This window comes from Oryctolagus cuniculus, chromosome 4 (assembly GCF_051225735.1).
Source record: "Oryctolagus cuniculus isolate XC-2025 breed Fujian yellow rabbit chromosome 4, ASM5122573v1, whole genome shotgun sequence".
NCBI lineage: Eukaryota > Metazoa > Chordata > Mammalia > Lagomorpha > Leporidae > Oryctolagus > Oryctolagus cuniculus.
In genome coordinates this window covers 82,295,595-82,317,494 of record NC_142870.1, presented here as the reverse complement: position 1 = coordinate 82,317,494, position 21,900 = coordinate 82,295,595, and the positions used below count along the sequence as shown (strand labels likewise).

Below are 21,900 nucleotides of genomic sequence, written 5' to 3'. Positions count from 1 at the left end.
CACCCCATGGGAGACCAGGAGGAGCACCTGGCTCCTGCCATCAGATCAGCGTGGTGCGCCGGCTGCAGCGGCCATTGGAGGGTGAACCAACGGCAAAGGAAGACCTTTCTCCCTGTCTCTCTCTCTCTCACTGTCCACTCTGCCTGTCAAAAAATTAAAAAAAAAAAAAAAAAAAGGCTCTGATGATCTAGGGCTAAGTAAGCAATGCTATTTAGACTTTCATCCCATTCTGTTGCACGAAAACCAGATTTTTCCAAACCCAGTACTTCCGGCTGTCTTGTTTATGTAGGCAACAGTTCCTTCAAGGGGGAAGTGTCCCTGCAAGTGTGTCTTGTCACTCCGATGGAACAAAAGCCCCGGGGATCATCGGCCAGCGAGAGGGGAGCTATGCCTTGTACGCCTAGTCTCGCATCACTTCTCCTGTGTCTGTGGTATCTCCAGCCCATGTCAAGAAACGTGCATCCACATCCTGAGGGCCGGAAAATGACATCCACAAGGAGCCCTTCCAAATCCTTCCCCAAACTACTCTGTCTCCAAACGCCACGTCTTTTTTTTTTTCTTAAGATGTATTTATTTGAAAGTCATAGTTACACACAGAGAGAGGCAGAGAGAGAGAGAGAGAGAGAGAGGTCTTCCTTCCGCTGGTTCACTCCCCAATTTGCAGCAAAGTCTGGACCTGCGCCAATCCGAAGCCAGGAGCCAGGAGCTTCTTCCAGGTCTCCCATGCAGGTACAAGAGCCCAAGGACTTGGGCCATCTTCTACTGCTTTCCCAGGCCATAGCAGAGAGCTGGATTGGAAGTGGAGCAGCCGGGTCTCGAACTGGAGCCCATATGGGATGCCAGCGCTGCCAATGGCAGCTTTACCTGCTATGCCACAGTGCTGGCCCCTCCACGTCTTAAATCAACTTCCTGCCCTTGCACATAAAACAAAACCAAGCAAAGCAAAGGCCCGGAAACTTTTCATTTTTCCTAAATCAGCAACCTTGTGGCTTTTGCTTTACAGCGTATGGGCAATGGTGTGGGATACCTCTGGTAAGCAGGGGAATAGCAGCACACAGAAAACCCCTTCCTCCAGCTCTACCCAGGCACATCGGATGAGCCCGCCAGCCGATTGGCACCTGCGTGGTTCCGAAGGCTCTGGTGCCCGGGAGCGCTCGGAGTGGGGACATGGGAGTCGCCTACTGCCAGGACGAACACTCGCCATGTGAAATTTAGGCTCTGAAACTCTCCCCCGTGCTATCTCTGACCCAAATTTCAGCACCAGGTTTTTTTTCCACTTCTGAGGATTGACACACAAAGGAAGCAGCAGCCAGAGACAAGTGACACGCTTCAGAGCTACCGCCTTCCTTAACTTCTTTTTAAATAGATTCCTGCCCTCCGTGCTGATGGCCTCTGGAGGAGCTTATTGCCCAATGAGTGGGAGTGACTCCTGCGTCTTCTCTGGGACGGTTGGGATGAGGTGCATGTGGTCGTCCACACACGTGGGCACACGGCTGTGCGGCCACCGCTCTGCCAGCAGCTCCATATTCCCTGCCTCTGTTGAATCCTTGGCTTTGCAATCGCAAAGCATGGTGCTCTGGGCCAGGAGAGCCTGGGACTTCTCTCACTTGCTGGTCACCAAGGCCTGGGCTGGAGCCACAGGTGAATGGCAGCGTTCAATCCACTGATGCACTGGCTGCGTGGATGCCGGGCTGTCCTCACGTAGCCCGCGCCGCACTGGAACACAGACCCTGCGGCCTGTGGACGTGCTCCCTCTCCAGCTTCTTCCCCATGGATTCTGCTGCCTCCTGCACCCAGAGCGGCCGCAGCTCTGCCGTGATGACCCCATGCTGTGCCATCCCACCACCCACGTGGACTCTGTGCATGGCAGCGGTGGGTGCTGTGGTGCAGTGGGTTAAGCCACCACTTGTGACACTCGAATTTCATATTGGAGAGCCAGCTCAAGTCCCGGCTGCTCCGCTTTCAATCCAGCTTCCTGCTAACACGCCTAGGAGGTAGCAGATGACTCAAGGGCTTGAGCGCCTACCACCCAAGTGGGAGACCCAGATAGAGTTCCTGGGTCCCAGCTTTGACCTGGCCCAGCCCCAGCTATTGTGGTTATTTGGGGAGTCAATCAGTGGATGGAACAATTCGCTCTCTCTCTCTTTCAAATAAATGAGTCTTTTAACAATTTTAACATAAAAATGATGCCCCTGAGGTTTGGGATCTAGGGCTGAGCACAGGGAAACCATTCATGGAAACCAGAGCCAAATGGTCTGGGATGGAAGGGGATGAGCTCATCAGACCCCACAAACCCTGGCATCCCTCTCCTAGAGCTCTCTACACACGAGGAGACCCCAAAAGGCCGGTCTCAGTCCACCAGAGGAAGGCCCCTGCCTCTCCTTCCAACCCAAAGAAGGGAAGGGAGTGGGCATGGGGCCCGAGCTAGAGGCTCAGCCCAGGATTTTTTCCAGATTTGCAGAGAATAATAGGGATCCCAGGAAGGAGTATTGAGGAGAGAGAAGAAGTTACTTAGCTAAAGTGGTGCTAGGTCCTTACTCTCTACTTTCAAGAAATGCTTGCTACATTGACTGTGACCATCTCTAAGGGACTTACAAAACAAGGAATGATAACACCAGGAGCCAAGTTCATGTCTCATATTTTGCATGGCTGATTCCACAAACATGTGTTTATGACAATTGCAGGTTTCCATTTTCCTCTGGCTAAACCGACACAGGAGCACACAGATGGCAGCTGAGTGACAAGCAGCGTCACTGGCACCGGCTTGCCGAGGTGCGGAGAGGGGACCTCTGCTCCGCGGGCCCTGCTGGACAGGGAGGGCAGAGCCTCAGGAGCACTCACGCTCTCTTTCTGATTCCCTTCACAGCCACGGAGAGCGGCCTTCCCGAGAGGCTGGGCTGGAGAAGCTGCTGGACCTAAGGAAGCAATGAGCCAAGGTCTGTCCACCCTCTGACTTCTGCCCATGCTCCCAAGTAACAGGCATTCTCACACACCCACCAGGAGCTAGGCCCTCGCCAGGCTTGATCTCAACTGCTTCTCCCCACAGTCCTGCCAGGCCAGCTCTAGGGTGCAGATGGAGAAACCAAGACTGAGCAAGGCGGTGCCTGCCCTCCACTCCTGCCCCGATAGCAATGGTGGAGCTAGGACTGGAAGCCAAGTCCCTCTGATGCCAAAGAGCAGGCTCTCCCATGGCACTCTGCTGCCTTTCTTTCTGCCCAAAGCTGTCACATGCTGGGACGGGAGCTGTCTCTCAGGGCTGGGCTGAAAGTTCTGGACAGCTCAGGGCTGGAGCCAGGACACACAAGGAAAGAGACATGGTGGAGGATTTAGGGCGCAGTCCATGGGCCAATGTGGCCCACTGTTTATTTTTGTACCCCTCACAAGCCAAGAACATTCTTCATGTTTTTAAACAGTGAAGAAAGGGACAGGTGTTTGGTACAGCAGTTAAGATGCCACTTCCCTAGTAAGATGCCCGGGTTCGAGTCCTGGCTCTGCTTCTGATGCCAGCCTCCTGTTCATCCAGCTCACCCTGGGAAGTAGCAGGTGATGGCTCAAGTAACTGAGTCACTGCCACCCACATGGAAGACCCAGATTGAGAACAGGTGCCTGGCTTCAGCTTGGCCCAGCCCTGGCTGATGCAGGCATTTGGAGAGTGAACAACAGGATGATGTCTATGTATCTCTCTCCCTCTCTCTCTCTCTCTCCCTCTCTCTCTCTCCCCCTCCTCGCCTTTCAAATAAAATGAAATAAATAAATAAGGGAAATCAAAAAACAAGAATATTTCATGACACATAAAAATTACATGAAATTCAAATTCCAGTGTCCATGGGCAGAAATCCTGGCTCCTACACTCAAAGCCGTCACTGTGGTGGAGGTCTGCCTCACTTAGGCCCTGCTTCCACCTTCCATAACTGCTGCCCGACTGTGAGGACTGGAGACAAGGCAGGCAGGAGCAGGGTATCATCCACTCCTCCTGGCAGAACCTGCAGGGCACTCACCATGCTCTGCATCCCATCCAGATGGCCCCTGGCAGGGCTTGGTGGCTTCTCCACCCTTAGCACCATCTGGAGCACCATGGTTGTAGTCCAAGAAGCTGAAACACAGGGTGACGGCTCCTGTCCTTGTCGCTGCCTCCCACCCTCAATTGCTGCTGCTCAACATCCCAGAGCCCTCTGCAGACTCGAGGCAGGGGACATCCACCCCAGGAGAGACTCTGGTGCAGGCAGGAAGCTGGAATCCACCCATCTCCTCACCCACCCTGATCTCTATGGGACTTAGAAAATGACTCAGAGGGAAACAGGAAGCGTTTGGACAACAAAGCTGGTATGAATATGTATGCACGTTAGCATGAACTGGATAGAATGTCAGGGTCTCGGGATTGCAGGGAGCTTATGGGCCACCCAGTAAACTACAGGCAAGGAGCTTGCCTCTGTCAATCACAGCATCCGGCTCTGCCGTGGATGGGAACGAGCCTTCGTGTGAGTTGCCAGGACTACAGAGGGCGCTGTGGTCGGGACAGCAGTCGGGTACCATGTGGCAGAATTCATCACAGTAGCAGCTTCCTCTCTTGCAGTGGTAGTTGGTTCCAGAGCAGCAGAGGGGCTGGGGCTGGGAGCAGCTGCCTGCAGTGAAGGGGACATTAAAAAGGGACAGACATAATAACTGGTGTGGAGGCAACTGGATATCCACACGTAAAAGAATGAATTGGGAACCCCTACCTCACACTATATACAAAAATTAACACAAAATAGGAGCTAAAATTATAAAACTCCCAAAGAAAACATAAGTGTAGATCTTCATGACCTTGAATTAAGCAATGATTTCTCAGACATGACATCAAAAGCACAAGTAGCAAAAGAAAACATAGACAAACTGAACTTGATCAAAATTAAAAGCTTTTGACGATATTATTAAGAAAGTGAAAAGTAACACATAGAATGTGAGAAAATCATATATGTGATTAGAGAATTTTATCCAGAGTGTATAAAATCTTACAATTTAAATTTTTAAAAAAGATTTATCTATTTATTTGAAATGCATAGTTACAGAGAGAGAGAGAGAGAGAGAGAGAGGTCTTCCATTAGCTGGTTCACTCCCCAAATGACCACAATGGCTGGAGCTGGGCCTAGCTGAAGCCAGGAGCCAGGAGCTTCTTCTGGGTCTCCCACATGGGTGCAGGGGCCCAAGGACTTGGGCCATCTTCCACGGCTCTCCCAGGCCATAACAGAGAGCTGGATCAGAAGTGGGGCAATTGGGGCAGGAACTGGCACCCATATAGGATGCTGGCACTGCAGGCAGTGGCTTTGCCTGCTAAGCCACAGCACCAACTCCACAAATAATTAAATTTTGAAATGAGGAGTGGGTAGGACCAGCATTGTGGCAAACAGGTAAAGCCACTGCCTGCAACTCTGGCATTCCACATGTTCATGTCCCGGCTACACCCACGTGAGAGACACAGATGAAGTTCCTGGCTCCTGGCCCAGTACCAGATGATGCAGTTATCTGGGGAGTGAACCAGCAGATGGAAGCTTGCTCTCTCGCTCTCCCCTCCCCCTTAACTCTGACTTTCAAAATAAATAATAAAGTTATAAAAAATGAGGAGAGGAAGTTCTGGCACAGCGGGCTAAGCTGCCACTTGCAATGTCTGCATCTCATGTGGGTGTGTTGGTTCAAGTACTAGTTTCTCTGCTTTCAATCCGGTTTCTTCTAATGTGCCTGGGAAGCAGCAGATGATGGCTTAAGTACTGGGTCCCTGCTATCCACACTAGAGATCCAGATGGAGTGCCCAGCCCTGGGATTTGTGCAACCTGGCCCACCCCCAGCTGTTGAGGACATTTGGGGAGCGAACCAGTGGATGAACGATTTCTCTTTCTCTCTCTCCTTCTCTCTGTAATTCTGCCTTTCAAATAAATAATTTAAAAATTAATTAATTAATTAAAGACAGAATGAGAGAGAGAGAGAGAAAGAGAGAGAAGGAAAGGAGATGACAACTGGAAAATGACAGAAATGCGAGAGGAGTGATAGAGAAGAATCGTGATAAGAGGGAGAGAAAACCCCCAGAGGGTTAGAGGAAGGTCCCCATCCCTTATTCACAAAATAGCTTCACCAGCCCCATCCTCTACCATTTCCCCCAAGTTGCTCAACTTAATGGGTATCTGGTCATTGCCCATTGACTACAGATGAAGGGGACACATCTTTAAGATACCAGAAGGCAAGGCATTGGCAGGTAGAGAGCCCGACAGGTTACCGCATGTAGAGATGGGTCCCAGGTGTTCTTGTGCCCACGACTGTCAACGATGTTGTCCTTCAACTCTGCTTTGACCTTCCCAACTGCCTCTGGGTTAGCACCTGCCTGGGGCTTTGTTTAGGGATAAGCTTGAGGGCCTTCAAAGTTGACAGGATCAACAGAAGGCAGGATCCAGAGAGGACGTGGAGCAGGATGTGGCTGATGCGCTCTGTTGTGGAAACAGGAGCAAGAGCGTGTCTGGTGGAAGGGGAGCAGTAGCCCCAAGTTCAGCTCAGGGCCTTCCGCAAATGATCATTTTCCCTTCTCACGTCATCCCCCTTCCCTCACGCCTGCCCCAGTACTAGGTTGTCACCAAAGCCGAGATCAACCCAAGAGGGCTGGAGCACAGAGCCACAGGAACCCTCAAACTAGGGTTGTAGCCTATTTGTGAGTCAGATCAATTCAGTGCTCATGACCATGTGGGATGGAACAGCCTAGAATAGTGTAGAATAGCCTAGACTAGAATAGAATAATCGAAATCACATATATATAAGAGTAAGTTGTTTTGAGTTCTTTTTGAATTTTTATATACATGTGTGTATGTACTAGGTCACAGCATAAAATGCATTTATTAATGTGAACTGGGGCCGGAAAAGATTGAGAGCCACTGATCCAGAGAGATGCTCTCATCCTGTAGACGGGGAAGAGCCCTCTGCCCAGATCCCGCCTCTGGTGGTGACAGAGACCTGGGAGTAGAACAACAATCCTGATATCCCCTCTTCGTTCCCACCATGCTGCACCCAGGGTTCTCACTCTTTTCTCACGTTTCTGTGATTCGCTAAATATGTGAAGTGCTCCTGCTGCTGTCTTTTGGCCTAAGTTGCTTCCTCTACTTGGAGAGCCCTTTTCTCCCGTATCCATCAGAAGACAATATTCATACGCTTTAAGGCCAGAGTGAAGTCCAGTCTCCCCAGGACTGCTAAGAAACTAGCTCATTATTTTGAAAATGACTGAAAAAAAAAAAGAATAGTTACTTAACCTTTGCATACAAATCAAATCACTGACAAAGCAAGGTCTTAGAAGAACTCCAGCAGATAGATGCAAAGTGTGATAGGATTAGAAAAACACCACTGGGCAACCCCTAATGAGAAAATAAATCAAAGCACTAATCCCCAGCTGAAACTAAAACCATCAGAGAAATACTGAAGGGGGACTTTTGTAATGGACTCACTGAATGATCAAGTTCACTGCCAATAAAAGCAGGACAATTGGACCTTGTGTGTTTCCTTCAAGATGCAATAGAGAGTACAGAGCCCCATCTTCAGAGTATTCCTGCCAAAATAAGTCCTTTGATTTTGATCCAACCCTAATTACCAAGTATCAGGACATACAGGGCTGACATCCACAAAGATTCAATCAGCAGGCTGGCGCTGTGGTGCTGTGGCATAGCCAGTCTACAATGCCAGTATCTCATATGGGCGCTGGTTCAAGTCCTGGCTGCTCCAGTTTTGATCCAGCTCTCTACTATGGCCTGAGAAAGTGGTAGAAGATGGCCCAAGTCCTTGGGCCCCTGCACTCACATGGGAGACCCAGAAGAAGCTCCAAGCTCCTGGCTTCAGATTGGCCCAGCTCCGGCTGTTGTGGCCATCTGGGAGAGAACCAGCAGGTAGAAGACTCTCCCTCTATTTCTCTATCTCTATCTCTATCTCTATCTCTATCTCTATCTCTATCTCTATCTCTATCTCTACCTCTCCTGCTCTATAACTCTTTCAAATAAATAAATTAATTAATTAAAAAAAAGAAATCAATCAGCCAAATCCAGAATATAGGATACTCTACATGACAAATCACTTTTTTTTTTTTTGACAGGCAGAGTGGACAGTGAGAGAGGGAGAGACGGAAAGAAAGGTCTTCCTTTGCCATTGGTTCACCCTCCAATGGCCGCCGCCATTGGTGCGATCCGATGGCAGGAGCCAGGTACTTATCCTGGTCTCTCATGGGGTGCAGGGCCCAAGTACTTGGGCCATCCTCCACTGCACTCCCTGGCCACAGCGGAGAGCTGGCCTGGAAGAGGGGCAACCGGGACAGAATCTGGCACCCCGACCGGGACTAGAACCCTGTGTGCCGGCGCCGCAAGGTGGAGGATTAGCCTAGTGAGCCGCAGCGCCGGCCGACAAATCACTTTAACCCCTAAACAGAAGGAGGGAAAATGAGGCTATTACAGAATTAAAGATGCTTAATGAATATATCAGTTAAATATGTGTGGGAACTTTGAATGCTGTTTTGAATAAGGCAATTGTCAAAAGGTGTTGGGTTCAACAGTTGAGATGCTGGCATCCCATGGAGTGGTCCCCACGTTCAAATCCTAGCTCCAACTCCCAATTCCAGCTTCCTGCTAATGTGGACCCTGGGAGGCAGCAGTGATGGCTTAATTAATTGCATTCCTGCCACCCGCTTGGGAAACCTGGATTGAGTTTCCAGCTCCCAGCTTCTGCCTGGCCCAACCCCGGCCATCGTTAGCATCTGGGAAGTGAGCTGAGATGAATGATCTCTATGTCTGTCTCTGCCTCTCAAAGAATGGGAGGGAGGGAGAGAGGGAGGAAGAGGTATTTTTGACAAGTAGGGAAATAGAAACACTGATAGGATTTAAATTTTAGTAAGTATTTTAGATCTGATAAGGTATTGTGATTATATATTTTATTTTAAAGATTTATTTATTGGGGCCAGTGCTATGGCACAGTGGGTTAATGCTCTGGTCCGGGGCGCCGGCATCCCATATAGGTACCAGTTCGAGGCCCAGCTGCTCCACTTCTGATCCAGTTCTCTGCTATGGCCCAATTCCTTGGGCCCCTGCACCCACGTGGGAGACCTGGAAGAAGCTCCTGGCTCCTGACTTCGGATCGGCACAGCTCTGGCCATTGTGGCCAATTGGGGAGAGAACTAGCAGATGGAAGATCTCTCTCTCTCTCTCTCTCACTGACTCTCTTCTCTCCGTGTGTAACTCTGACTGCAGAGTAACAGAGAGGCAGTTACAGAGAGAGGTCTTCCATCTGCTGGTTCACTCTCCGAATGGCTAAAACAGCTAGAGCTGCGTCCATCTGAAACCAGGAGCCAGGAGCTAGGAGCCAGGAGCCTCTTCTGGATCTCTCACACAGGTGCAGGGGCCCAAGCACTTGGGCCATCTTCCACTGCTTTCCCAGGCTATAGCAGAGAGCAAGATTGGAAGTGGAGCAGCTGGGACTTGAACTGGCACCAGCGCCCCCATACTATGCCAGCACTGCAGGCAGAGGCTTTACCCACTATGCCACAGCGCCGGCCCCTATATATTTCAAATATAGGATAAGAGTTTCACCAAAATGCTGATAATTTTGAAGCTGGTCAACAGGTGCATTGAGTTCATTGTACAATTTTACTACTTTTGTCTGTGTTTGGAATTTACCATAGTAAACAACTTTAAAAAATCAATTAGATCTACTCTGAAAGGCCATCCTACATCCTCCCAGTTGGGATTAATTTTCTTCTTTGATCTTAACACCTATTGATTTTCATTCACTGTACAGCAGTTATACCCGTCGGTTACTGTTCCAGCTTTCTTTCTGCAAGTGTGTCTGTCTCCCCTGCTGGAGCCCTGAAGGCAGGAAATGCATCTTTGTATTTTTCATGTGAAATAATTTTTATTTAATTTAGTTTAAAAGATCTGAATTGAACTTGGGCTCACACTTGAGCTCCTGCCGTGTCTGTGGAGGGCTAGAGTTCTTAACAGTTCTGACTGATATCTTCAGAAAAATGACAACACATTAAGGGGAAAGAAGTCCACCCCCGTGGGGACCAAGTACCCACTCCCTGGTGCCTGCACTCACTCGTTTTATCCTATTGAGAGACTGAGCCGGGTACCATGGTGGATCGTGCATGCGTTCCACTGCCCCCTCCACCCCGCAAACACCGTCCAGTTGGTGGAAGTGAAGGGCCTCGTGCCACGTGGTGAGTGATGTATGCAGGACAGAGGGGAGAGCCACGGGATGGTGGGGGCAGGGAACCCCTCAGGAAACAGCTTCCTGCTGAGGGGATACTACCACTGACTCCTCTGTGGCTGGTTCGTCTACCTTCTGCCGCAACGATAGAACACCCAGACGGTAAATTACAGACACCACAGGTTGGTCTGGGGCCACATCTGGTGGGAGCCCCATGGTGCACCATGGGCTGGTGGAACACATCACGTGGCAGGAGCACACAGGAGCTCGAGGGCACACACAGGCAAGAGGGGTGGACCCCGCCGTTACAGCAGGGCCGCCCGGGCGATAACCCACTGCAGCGACAGAGACATCAACCTGTTGATGAGGGCAGAGCCCTCGTGACCTAATCGCCTCTTCTTAGGCCCAAACTCCCAATGTTCCAGCACGTGAACCTTGGGGAACACACTCAGACTTTAGCAAGGATGACACCACTGGCCTCTCCAGGAGGCTGATGGAAGTGCTGAGCCGTGGGCGAGGAAGCCCAGGCCAGCAACTGTCTCTCAGTGTGTTTGCGGTTTCTGTCGGGAGGAAGGCCAGGGCTGTTGGGGAGGCTGAGGAGGACGGACACTGGACAGCTTCTTCCTCTCCGCTAAAGTCCCCAGCAAGCCTGCTCTGCTCCCAACCTTGCAAACCCCACTCAACAAAACTGAAGCCCTGCCCTTACTCAGAAATTGGGGTACAAAGCAACTTAATAACATGCCTGTGGTTACTTGGCTGCCCCTGTCAGGTCCCACCCTTACCACCAAGATTCAATTTCTCCCAAAAGAAGTTCTGGTAAACACAACCTTATCCACCCCATGACATTGTCAGGGAAATGCAAATGTGATGGACTGGTGCCGGGTAGGTGCCCAGTGAATCTGCTTGTTAACACAGATCGGGGCTTGCCACACTCACCTTCTCCCGTAGTGCACAATATAGAGCCCCGTGCTGCCCATACACACCAGAACCTTCTCTGGAAAACTCCATTCCTCTCCAATCAAGACAGACCCTCCTAAGCTAATCACCCAAAGAACACTGACAGACATGAAAGTGGACAGAGGAGCCACGTTAAGCACATAGTAAGCACTTGGTAAATGTCTGAATAAGTGAATTACCTCTCAGGAGCGGGATCATGCCAGAAACAGAAATGATTGACTTATTGAGTGAATGAACGATTGGAAGAGACCAGAGCCCAAGATCCCCTTAACCTGTAGCACAAACGCTTGTCTGTCTCCTCACCTGTCTTCCGGTTTGGGGTCGCAGGGCTCAGCCACAGCAGGAGGAGCAGGAGCCGCCACATGACTGCAGGTGGGTCCAAGGGACTGAGGACCTGGCTCTTAATAACCACCCATCTCCATAAGCTCACCTGCCATCCGCTCCCCTGGGGGAGGAGCCAGCTGACACCTGGACGGTCACTGGCAGCGGGCAGGGGTGTGGTACCACGGTGGTGACACAGGTGTCCCAGCTGCTTGTGATAACTCACCCAAGAAGAGGTGGTTTCCACATCACCTGGGGACTCCAGGCTCCAGGGGGAAGATCAGAAACAACCAGAGTGACAGAGCTGGCAGGGACCTCAGGGACTGTCCAGTCTGCTTCATCCTACCTCATAGATAAAGGCACTGAGGCCCGCGGAGGACAAGGGACATTGTGGGCTCACACGGCTCAGGTGTTGCAGAGCTGGGCAAGAACCCTGACCTCCTGGCTCCCACTCCAGAGTTCCTTTGATCAAAATGCAGTGGACATATGAAGAGAGGTCCCATGGGAGGTCCTGTCCACCAGGAGATGAGCTGGGCACCTCCATTCCCTCTCTGAGTTGGCAGGCACTGTCTACACCACGGGCTGTTGCACTGCTGGCTGAGGGGCAGACACCGTGGGGGTGGGGGCTATATGACAAAGTGATTCTGATGGCCACTTGGGAGATGCCTAACTGTGAAGTGGCCACCCTTGGACCAGCCAGGTTCCCGTTTACTCCCCACATGTGGCAGAGGCTGCTTTAAGAGGCACAGACTCAGTAGCTGAAGACTGGCTCAACAGTGGTTCCTAATCACGCCCGCCACCTGCCGCCAGAGAGGCTGGAGAAGTTGAGTCTCCCTTTCCTAGCCTCCTTCCGCTTGGTGACCAGTGTGCCGTTCCAGCCAGTGACCTACACATGCAATATGCCGATCTTCTGGAGTTTTGCCCTCTCACGAAGGGGACAGGGAGAAGAGGAGAGCTTGCAGCTACCCCTCCCCCCATCTCTTGCGTTTGTCTTTAATGGGATGAGATTCCCAAGGCTGTGGCAGTCCTTCTCCAACCACGAGGCAACAGGCGCAGGGATGAAGCAAGAGGCCACCTGTAGAGGCCAGTAGAGTAGGAGGGAAGCCGAGTCCTGCGATGTCACCGTGCACCTGAGCCACGGTCAGCAACCGTCTGCCGCGGGGCTCTTGCTAGGTGAGCGGAGAACGCCTCCACGTGGCACTCTTGCTGGGGTTTCTGCAGCATGCAGCAGCACACCGAGTGAGAGTCTGGGAGTGCGCAGGCCAGGCTGGAAAGCCGGCTCTTGGTAGTGGGCAAGGAAAGAGATCAAACTGACAGTGGAGCAGCTGTTGGCCACCACCACTTGGGACAACTGCGTCCCACGTCAGAGTGCCTGGGATTCAGTGCTGCTTCCAAATCCAACGCAGCTCCCTGCTAATGCGACTGGGAAGGCAGCAGATGATGGCCTAAGTGCTTGGGTCCCTGCCACACATGTGAAAGACTCGGATGGAATTCTGGTCCTGGCTTTGGCCTGGCTCAGCCCCAGCCATGGTGACCATTTGGAGAGTGAAACCAGCAGATGGAAGACCTTTCCTTTATCTCTCTTTCTTTCTCTCTCTCTCTCCCTCTCTCTCCCTCTCCATCACTCTTTCAAGTAAATAAATAAGTTTTTTAAAGATTGGCTGTGAGTTGACAATTGCTAAAGCTGAATAATGGGGACATGGGATTCAGGGCTCTCATTATCTTTGTAACTTTCTATAATAATAATAAAAGAGTTCCCATCTGTAAGTCCCTGTGGAAGCTGTCGGGGCCCTCATTCCAGGGTGAAGTCATGGGAAGGCCTTTATGGCCCAACCCCCCCACCCTTCCAAGGACCCCTCCCTGGCAGTTGCATAGCTGTCTAAACACTGCCTTCACTGCCAGCGCCATGCTTTTGCTCCTCCTCGACCCCCCCCCCCCCCCCCGTCTCACACCCTTCCCTCTTCTCAGCTGGTGTGAGTCTCACCCCCTCTGTTGGATCCAGCTCCAGACCAGAAGGCCTTTGGTCCTCCGACCACACTCATCTCCCCATTCTCTGAGCCGTCTTTCCGGCCCTCTGGTATAACACAGTGGTTGGGGTTTTGGAGTATGACTGCCTAGGTTTGGACCCAGGCTTCATTGCCATTAGCTGTGCTATTTTGGGCAAGGTACTTACACTCTCTGTGCCATAGTTACTTCATTTATGGTAAGGAAATGACAGAGATACTCTGGTTTCTCTTCAAAACATCTAACTCCAGGCAGGTACTGTGGTATAGCGGGTAAAGCCGCTGCCTGCTGTGCCGGCATCCCATATGGGCACCGGTTCAAGTCCCAGCTGCTCCACTTCCAATCCAGCTCTCTGCTATGGCCTGGGAAAGCAGTAGAAGGTGGCCCAAGTGCTTGGGCCCCTGCACCCATGTGGGAGTCCAGGAAGAAGCTCCTGCCTCCTAGCTTTGGCCTGGCCCAGCCCCAGCCATTGCAGCCATTTGGGGAGTGAACTAGTGGATGGTAGATTCTCTCTCTTCTCTCTCCATAACTCTGACTCAAATAAATGAAATCCATCCTTTTTATTTTTTTAAAAGAAGTTTTACAAAAACAAAACCTGTTTCTAGGATAGCTTTCGTGGGGAAAGATGTTAACTGAAGAGCAGAGAGAAGGCCTCCGCTTTCTGTCTTCTCCCTGGGATTCTCTGGCTGCCTGGACACGTGGCAGAAAGTGCACAGCTGGACAAACATTCCTGTTCGTGTTGGGTAAACTCCTCCCTGGCCGGAGGAGGGCTGTGGCTGGGGCAAATCCCTGCTAAGACCCCGTGGCTTCTGCTGCCCGGTGCTCAGGACCGGGGCTCAGTGCCAGACGCAGACAGTGCTGTGTGTGTGGCCTGGGGAATGGCTGGAGCCCAGGAAGCTTCTGGAAAGACGTTCAGACAGCCACTGCTCAGGTCTTCCACTCTAAAACCGGGCAGACAAGAGGTTCCTCCTGAGTCCCACTAGGCCTGGCTTTCCCCTCACCCTCACAGCTGCTCTGGCCTCCCTGAAAACCTGTTGAGTTTGCACCTCATTCCCTCACTCCCCGACTAAGGTAGTCACGGGACCCCTGTAAACCACCAAGGATGAAAATCAAGGTTTCCAGGTCCCGAAGTGCAGACAGTTCCTAGAAGCTCCAAGGTGTCCCCTCCCCAAGTGCCCTCGGCGGAGGAACTGCTGTGAGCCCAGGGAGTGGCACCTGATGCTTTCTGGGTCCACGGGGATGGGCGTCTCTATTGCTGCAGAATGGTTGGAGGTATTTAAAGCAACAGTACTTTTGATGTCCCTTTGATATCTATTTACTTATATTTCCTATTTACTTTTGAACATTTTTAAAAGATTTATTTATTTATTTGAAAGTCAGAGTTACACATAAAGAGGAGAGGCAGAGAGAAAGAGATAGAGAGAGAGAGAGGTCTTCCATCCGCTGGTTCACTCCCCAATTGGCTGCAATGGCCAGAGCTGCACCAATCTAAAGCCAGAAGCCTGGAGCCTCCTCCGGGTCTCCCACGAGGGTGCAGGGGCCCAAGCACTTGGGCCATCTTCCACTGATTTCCCAGGCCATAGCAGAGAGCTGGATCGGAAGTGGAGCAGCTGGGTCTCAAACTGGCGCCCATATGGGATGCTGGCGCTTCAGGCCAGGGCATTAACCCGCTGCACCACAGCGCTGGCCCCTGCTTTTGAACATTTCAAGAGTTTCTTAAAACAAAATAAACTTTCAAAATTAATTCTTTAAATAATAAAAAAAAAGACTAAAGATATTTCAGCATGTAGATAAGGGGAAAAGTCAGTCCACAATCCCATCATTCTGCAGAACAAGACTTATTTTCATGTGTTTCCTTTCTTTTATGTATCAATTTCTATCTAGGTATATTTTTGCATAGTTGTAATGATGGTTACATATACTTTTCTATATGTAAACTTCTTTTTAAAAAGATTTTATTTGTTTATTTGAAAGTCAGAGTTACATATACAGAGAGGTCTTCCAACTGCTGGTTCACTCCCCAAATGGCCTCAACAACCAGGCCTGGGCCAGGCTGAAAGTGGAGCCAGGAGATTCATCAAGGTCTCCCACGTGGGTGCAGGGGCCCAAACAATTGGGCCATCTTCTCTTGCTCTCCCAGGCAATTAGCAGAGAGCTGGATCAGAAGTGGAGCAGCCAGGACACGAACCAACATCCATATAGGATGCCAACACTACAGGCAGCAGCTTTACCCGCTTCACCACAATGCAGGCCCCTCATTATCTAATACTTAATCTGAGAGAAACACAGAGAGATATTCTATTTGCTGGTTCATTCCCCAAGTAGCTGCAAGGGCCAGGGCTGAGCCAGGAGCTTCATCCGGTTTCCCATGGGAGTGCAGGGGCCCAAGCACTTAGGCCATCTTCTGCTGCCTTTCCCAGGCCATTAGCAGGGAACTGGATCAGAAGTGGAGCAACTGGGACACAAACTTGTGTCCATATGGGATGCTGGCATCACAGGTGGCAGCTTTACCTACTATGTCACAACCCCAGCCCTGCAAACTTCCTATTTTGGAATAATTTTAGATCTGCAATAAAAGATAGTACAAAAGGCTTCATACATTCATCAAGCAATTTCTATTCTTTAATGTTATCATGCTATGTGACTGTAGTACATCTTTAAAACTAAGAAACCAACATTGGGGGCCAGCACTGTGGCATAGTGGGTAAAGCCGCCACCTGCAGTGCTGGCATCCTATATGGGTGCCAGTCTGAGTTCCAGCTGCTCTTCTTCTGATCCAGCTCTCTGCTATGGCCTGGGAAAGCAGTGGAAGATGGCCCAAGTCCTTGGAACCCTGTACCCACCTGGAGACCTGGAAGAAGCTCCTGGCTACTGGCTTCAGATTGACCCAGCTCCGGCCATTGCAGTCATTTGGGGAGTGAATCAGCAGATGAAAGACTTCTCTCTCTCTCTCTCTACCTCTGCCTCTCTGTAACTCTACCTTTCAAATAAATAAATAAATCTTAAAAAAAATCAACTTTGATACATTATTTTTAACTAGACTCTGGACTTTATTCAGACTTTACCACTTATTTTCCTTTTTTTTTTTTTTTTAATTTATTTACTTGAAAAGTGGAGTTCCAGAGAGGGAGTGGCAGAGATGCAGAGAGGGAGATCTTCCATCAGCTGGTTCACTCCCCAAATGGCTGCAACGGCTGGAGCCGGGCCAGTCAAAGCCAGCAGCCTCTTCTGGGTCTCCCACATGTGAGCAGGGGCCCAATCACTTGGGACATCTTCCACTGCCTTCCGAGGCCATCAGCAGGGAGCTGGATTGGAAGTGGAGCAGCAGGAGTGGAACTGGTGCCCATATGGGATGGCGGCACTGCAGACGGCAGCCCAACCCACTACGCTGCAGTGCCGGTCCCATTAACTTCCTTTTCCTGTTCTAGTCTCCGATCCAGGTTCTGCATTGCGTTAATCACCACGTTGCTGTAGTTCCCTCTGCTCTGTGACAGGTTCTCGGTCTTCCCTTGCTTCTCATGACCTTGACACTTTTGAGACGTGCAGGTCAATTATTTTGTTGAAAGCTCCTCACATTGGGTTTTCCTTATTTTTCCTCTTACTAGACTGGGGTTATGGGTTTATGAGAAGGGCAAGGTGGTACTCCCATCTCATCACATCCTGTCCATGGGTGCACAACATTTAATGAAGCATTGGTGACGTGAACCTGCATCACTTGGTTAAGGTAGAACTGGCCAGGTTTCTCCACTGCAAAGTTGCTATTTTCTCTTTCCATACTTCTATTTTCTTAAGTTTTATTATTATTTTCTATATATTTAAGAGGCAGAGAGAGATTGAGAATTGATCTTCCATCCCCTGGGTTCACTCCTCAGATGACTGGAATACCTGGTGTTGGGCTGGGCCCAGGCCAGAAGCCAAGAACGCAGTGTGGATCTCCCACATGGGTGGCAGGGATTCAAATAATTCAGCCATCACCTGATGCCTCCCAGGATGCACATTAGCAGGAAGTTGGGACTTGAACCCAGGTTCTCCAAATACAGGTTGTGGGTGTACCAAGCCATGCCTAAACCACTGTGCCACAGGGAATCACTCATTTCAGTCCACCCTCCATACGAGAGTTCCACCTTCCTGAACAGGGGAGAATTGACATATAAAATTATCTGGAATTCTTTTTTTTTAACTTAAGATTTATTTATTTTAGGAGGGAGAGGCAGAAGCAGAGAGAGATAGAGGACTTGGGCCATCTCCCACTGCTTCCCCAGGTGCATTAGCGCCAGCCTCCAATTGTTTGGAATTCTGTGAGGAAGATTTCTCTCTTCTTCTCCATTTGTTTATTTAGTCATCAATTTCTATCTGTATGGGCTCATAAATATTTGCCATATGCTACCCCCCTTTTTTCACATAACATGGTGCTACAAGATTTTCTCCCCTGGGACTGTTGCTATGGTGCAGCGAGTTGAGCCGCTCCCTGAAACGCTGGCACCCCACGGTGTGCTGGTTCAAGTCCTGGCTGCTCCACTTCTGATCCAGCTCCCTGCTAATGCCCAGTTCTTGGGCCCCCTGCCATCCACATGGTAGATCCAAAAGAAGCTCCTGGATCCTGGCTTTGGCCTGACCCAGCCCTGGCCATTGTGGCCATGCTTCTCCCCTCTTTGCAACTCTGCCTTTCAAATAAATAAGTAAATCTTAAAACAATTTTTTTCTCCCACATAACTACCCTGGTCTTCTGGTCTTTGTAATCATCATTTTAATGGTGGCACCTATTTTGGTATATATTCCATATTAACCTTTTATTCATAAATTGTTCTACAGTAAATATCTGTTGTAACAATGTTCTGTGACTCTGTGTCTGCAGCTCTGCCATGGTGTCTAGAACTCAGAAGTATCCTTAGATATTTATCTGGGATGGATGGCGGGGCGGGGTCCAGGGCTGGCACTGCAACCCAGCAGTGCTTTTTTTCCTGTTGAAAAGTCTTTTCACTCTTGGCTAAGAAGATCTAAAATCTAAATTAAATGTTGCAAGAGAAGCTTAAGAATTTTTTGGAAAGCAAGCTTTGTTTCCTGTGAAGCACACCTTTTTTTGTAGCATTATAAACAAAAGGCTTCAGAACAAAGGCTTTGTGCTGTAAGCCATCTCTGGTTGGAAAACACTGGAACATTTTATCAGCCTCAGCAGTCTTTCACACGGCTTTATCATTCTCCTCTCAGCTTGAAGTGTACCAAGTTTTTAAATCGTAAGGTTGTTTTTGGGGCATATAAACATCATCATATCTTGTTTTAGTCCTTGGCAGGGGAAAGTTGGCAGTTTGATCATAAAGTGGGTGAAGGACATTTGGAATGTAACTTCTCTGATAACGCCGCCGGATTCAGTACCACAGAAGCAAGTGTGGACAAAGCAGCCGAGGGAGGAGGAGACGGGAGAAGAGGACAAGGCCATCACTGCAGCATTAGGGAAGTAACCACTGCAGAGATTTGGCGGCAAACAAGAAATAAGGGCTAAAAGGGACGGGAGGCAGGGGCAGGTCCTCCCCCTTGCCCCACAACGTAGTTCTGATCATCCTTGCTCTGAGAAGCTTGGAGAGAAAAACATGATCAAGATCAGAATGCATCCCAAGTGGTTCTTCCCTTCTCCAGAAAGAGGCATGTCCGTTCGTATAGAGAAATGACCAGCAGGTGAACGCCCATGGACTCTTAGGGGGTGGGCACCCCAGCTCATCAGCTACAGTCCCCCATGGATAACTGGCTGGGGCTGGGGTGGGAGCTCATTAAAGGACAGATCATGCCGTCAGACTTAGGGATCCTGTGGCTGGTCTGCTTCATGTTCATCTCAAACTGGGGTAAAGGTTGTATTCAGCAGCTTTTGGTTCTCAAGCTGACAGTAAGCTGGTAGAGGGAAGTTACTGGCAACATCTATGTGGCTAAGCAGAAAACCAAGCAGATCCACCTAACCACAGGACTGCGGTGATTACGTGAAAAAGAGCACGTGTGGGTTGTCAGGGCTCCTTGCTGCCTAAGACCTCAGCGTGGGTTCTTCCGGCTGAATTTGGAAAGGCTTGTGCTGGTCTTCCTGGGATTTGCAGAGGGAGGGCGGCCATGTCTAGGGCAATCAAGGAGGAGGAATGATGGTGGTAAGTCAGGGCCATCATGCCATTTCACCTCTCTACCTGCCTCCACAGAAGAGACAGTTCCTCCCTTACCTTCAAATGGCCACCAGGCCATTCATCCGCTGTTCTATTAGATTTAGGGTGTGAAGAACTCACAGAGCAGTGTAGAGTAGCATGCGGTCAGGGAAAGCTCAGATGTAGCTGATAGCTCTTACATGGATAAAGGTCAAGGAGTCTTAGCAGTTTGGGAAAATACCATTGGCAGGAGATGAGGCTAGGAAGCTAACGTGTGACCATACACTGAGGGTCCTTCATGTGCTGGGGAGGAAACCAAACTTTATCTTAAGACTTTATCTTATTCTTAGAAGTCTTTGGGTTATGAAGTAACAGTGATGATATCCTAGTCCAACCCAAAATAACTGCCCTCCTGAACAACTGGAGCCATCTCCCCAGAACATCCCTTTATCCTCCACAAAGGTTACTGATATTTTAACCACTCCTCTGGACAAAACTCAATGGTTTTCCAGTTGTCTTAGCTTGAACTGCTGTAATGAATTACCACAAACCAGGCAGCTTAAACACTCACCTCTCAGTTCTGGAGACCAAAGTTACGTCAGGCTGCCAGCAGGACCAGGCTCACGGTGAGGGCTCTCCTCCTGGCTTAGACAGTGGTCTTCTAGCTGTGTCCACCCACAGAGCAAAGACAGCTACCAAGCTCTCTGGCCTCTCTTTTTAGAGTACACTAATCCTGTTCGAGAGAGTTCCACCCTCTGAACCAATCTGTATTACAAGGCTTTGCCTCTTTGCCTGGTATCACTGCCTTGGGATTAGGGTTTCAGCATGAATTTAGGGGACCACCATGTTCACAAAATCAAATCTAAAAATCTTAGTTAAGTCTTTCTTTCATTTCTTACCCAAACTCCTCCTGTCTTGGGACCATACATTTGTTAGTCCTTCTTTGGGGCCTTCTTCTCACTCCAGCCTTGCTCTTTGGGACCTGGTAGTGGTATCACTTTCTCAGGGACCTTACTTGTCTCCCATCTAAACTAGGTCCTCTTGTTATTATTATTCTTTTTAATGGCATCTACTCCTTCCCTTCGTGGCTCTTATTACAGCTTATAATTATAAATTCCTTTAGTACCTTTGTGAGATATCTCTCTCCCCCACAAGGCTCTGAGTCCCTTAAGGGTAATGGCTGTCTCCATTTTGCTCCCTGCTGTAGCCTTAGAGCTTAGTACTGAAACTGGCATTTAGTAAGTACCCAAATATGTAACAAATAAGTGAACAGGAAGAAACTGGCATAACCAGAGAGAATTGAAATGTAAGACAAGAAACTGAATTTGCGTGCCAGTGGTGGAAAAAGAATGAGATTGACTTACTGGTTGATTAGCCAGACATGCCACCTGACTCAGAGAGGAAGTGGAAGACCAATTTTCCAACCAGGGTGACTAGTATTGGGGTTGGGAAACATTATATTTACAGTGGCTTTTGGCAGACTGTTGGGTGGTGACAAAAGGACATTGAAGGGGATATGTTTAGAAAGTTGCCATGCAGATGAGGCTCCAGTGGTTCGGGAGCACGAGAAAAAGCCAGAGGCAGATGCTTACAGAAGTGGGAAGTGAAGCATCTCAGACAATTCAGATGTTGTGGAGTGGAAGGTTATCTCACTTTAAGGGATAGTTACACCACGGGGACAAGGAGGGGGCACACAATGTGCACTAGAAAGGACCACGTATCATGCCGGCACCACGGCTCACTAGGCTAATCCTCTGCCTTGTGGCACCGGCACACTGGGTTCTAGTCCCGGCTGGGGCGCCGGATTCTGTCCCGGTTGCCCCTCTTCCAGGCCAGCTCTCTGCTATGGCCAGGGAGTGCAGTGGAGGATGGCCCAAGTGCTTGGGCCCTGCACCCCATGGGAGACCAGGAAAAGCACCTGGCTCCTGGCTCCTGCCATCAGATCAGCGTGGTGCGCCAGCCGCAGCGCGCCGGCCGCGGCTGCCATTGAAGGGTGAACCAACGGCAAAGGAAGACCTTTCTCTCTGTCTCTCTCTCTCACTGTCCACTCTGCCTGTCAAAAAAAAAAAAAAAAGGACCACGTGTCACAAAGACTAATCTTGTCATCATATACACGAAGGAGATGAAATCTAGAGAGGTGAAGTGATTTGCTAACGATCACACAGCAAGCCAGTGGCAAAACAATCAACCCACTTTTCCTGATTTGGAGTTTGCTTTTGCACAGAAACCGTGTCTACTGCTTCACAGTGCACACTCAATATCATTCCTAATAGTCAAGGAAGGCGGACAAAGAGGGCAGAAC

General features: G+C 49.8%; 1 protein-coding gene across 1 annotated transcript; it reads right to left on the bottom strand.

Annotated features, from left to right (window-relative positions):
• Positions 1–2,601: 2,601 nt before the first annotated feature.
• Positions 2,602–11,585, bottom strand: LOC149127023 (uncharacterized). Its single transcript, XM_089331899.1, has 4 exons — positions 11,458–11,585; positions 4,428–4,622; positions 3,999–4,093; positions 2,602–2,915 (listed from the first exon to the last, which is right to left on the bottom strand). Exons 1-4 carry the CDS (start codon positions 11,516–11,518, stop codon positions 2,838–2,840), a joined length of 429 nt encoding a protein of 142 aa, XP_089188025.1. The 5' UTR covers positions 11,519–11,585; the 3' UTR covers positions 2,602–2,837.
• Positions 11,586–21,900: the final 10,315 nt, after the last annotated feature.

Coding starts and splice junctions, on each gene's coding strand:
- LOC149127023 (XM_089331899.1), bottom strand. CDS start 11,518: ATGTGGCGGCTCCTGCTCCTCCTGCTGTGGCTGAGCCCTGCGACCCCA. Junction 4,623..11,457: donor GACCCCAAACCGGAAGACAG/GTGAGGAGACAG, acceptor CCTTCACTGCAG/GCAGCTGCTCCCAGCCCCAG. Junction 2,916..3,998: donor TGGATGGGATGCAGAGCATG/GTGAGTGCCCTG, acceptor TTGCTTCCTTAG/GTCCAGCAGCTTCTCCAGCC.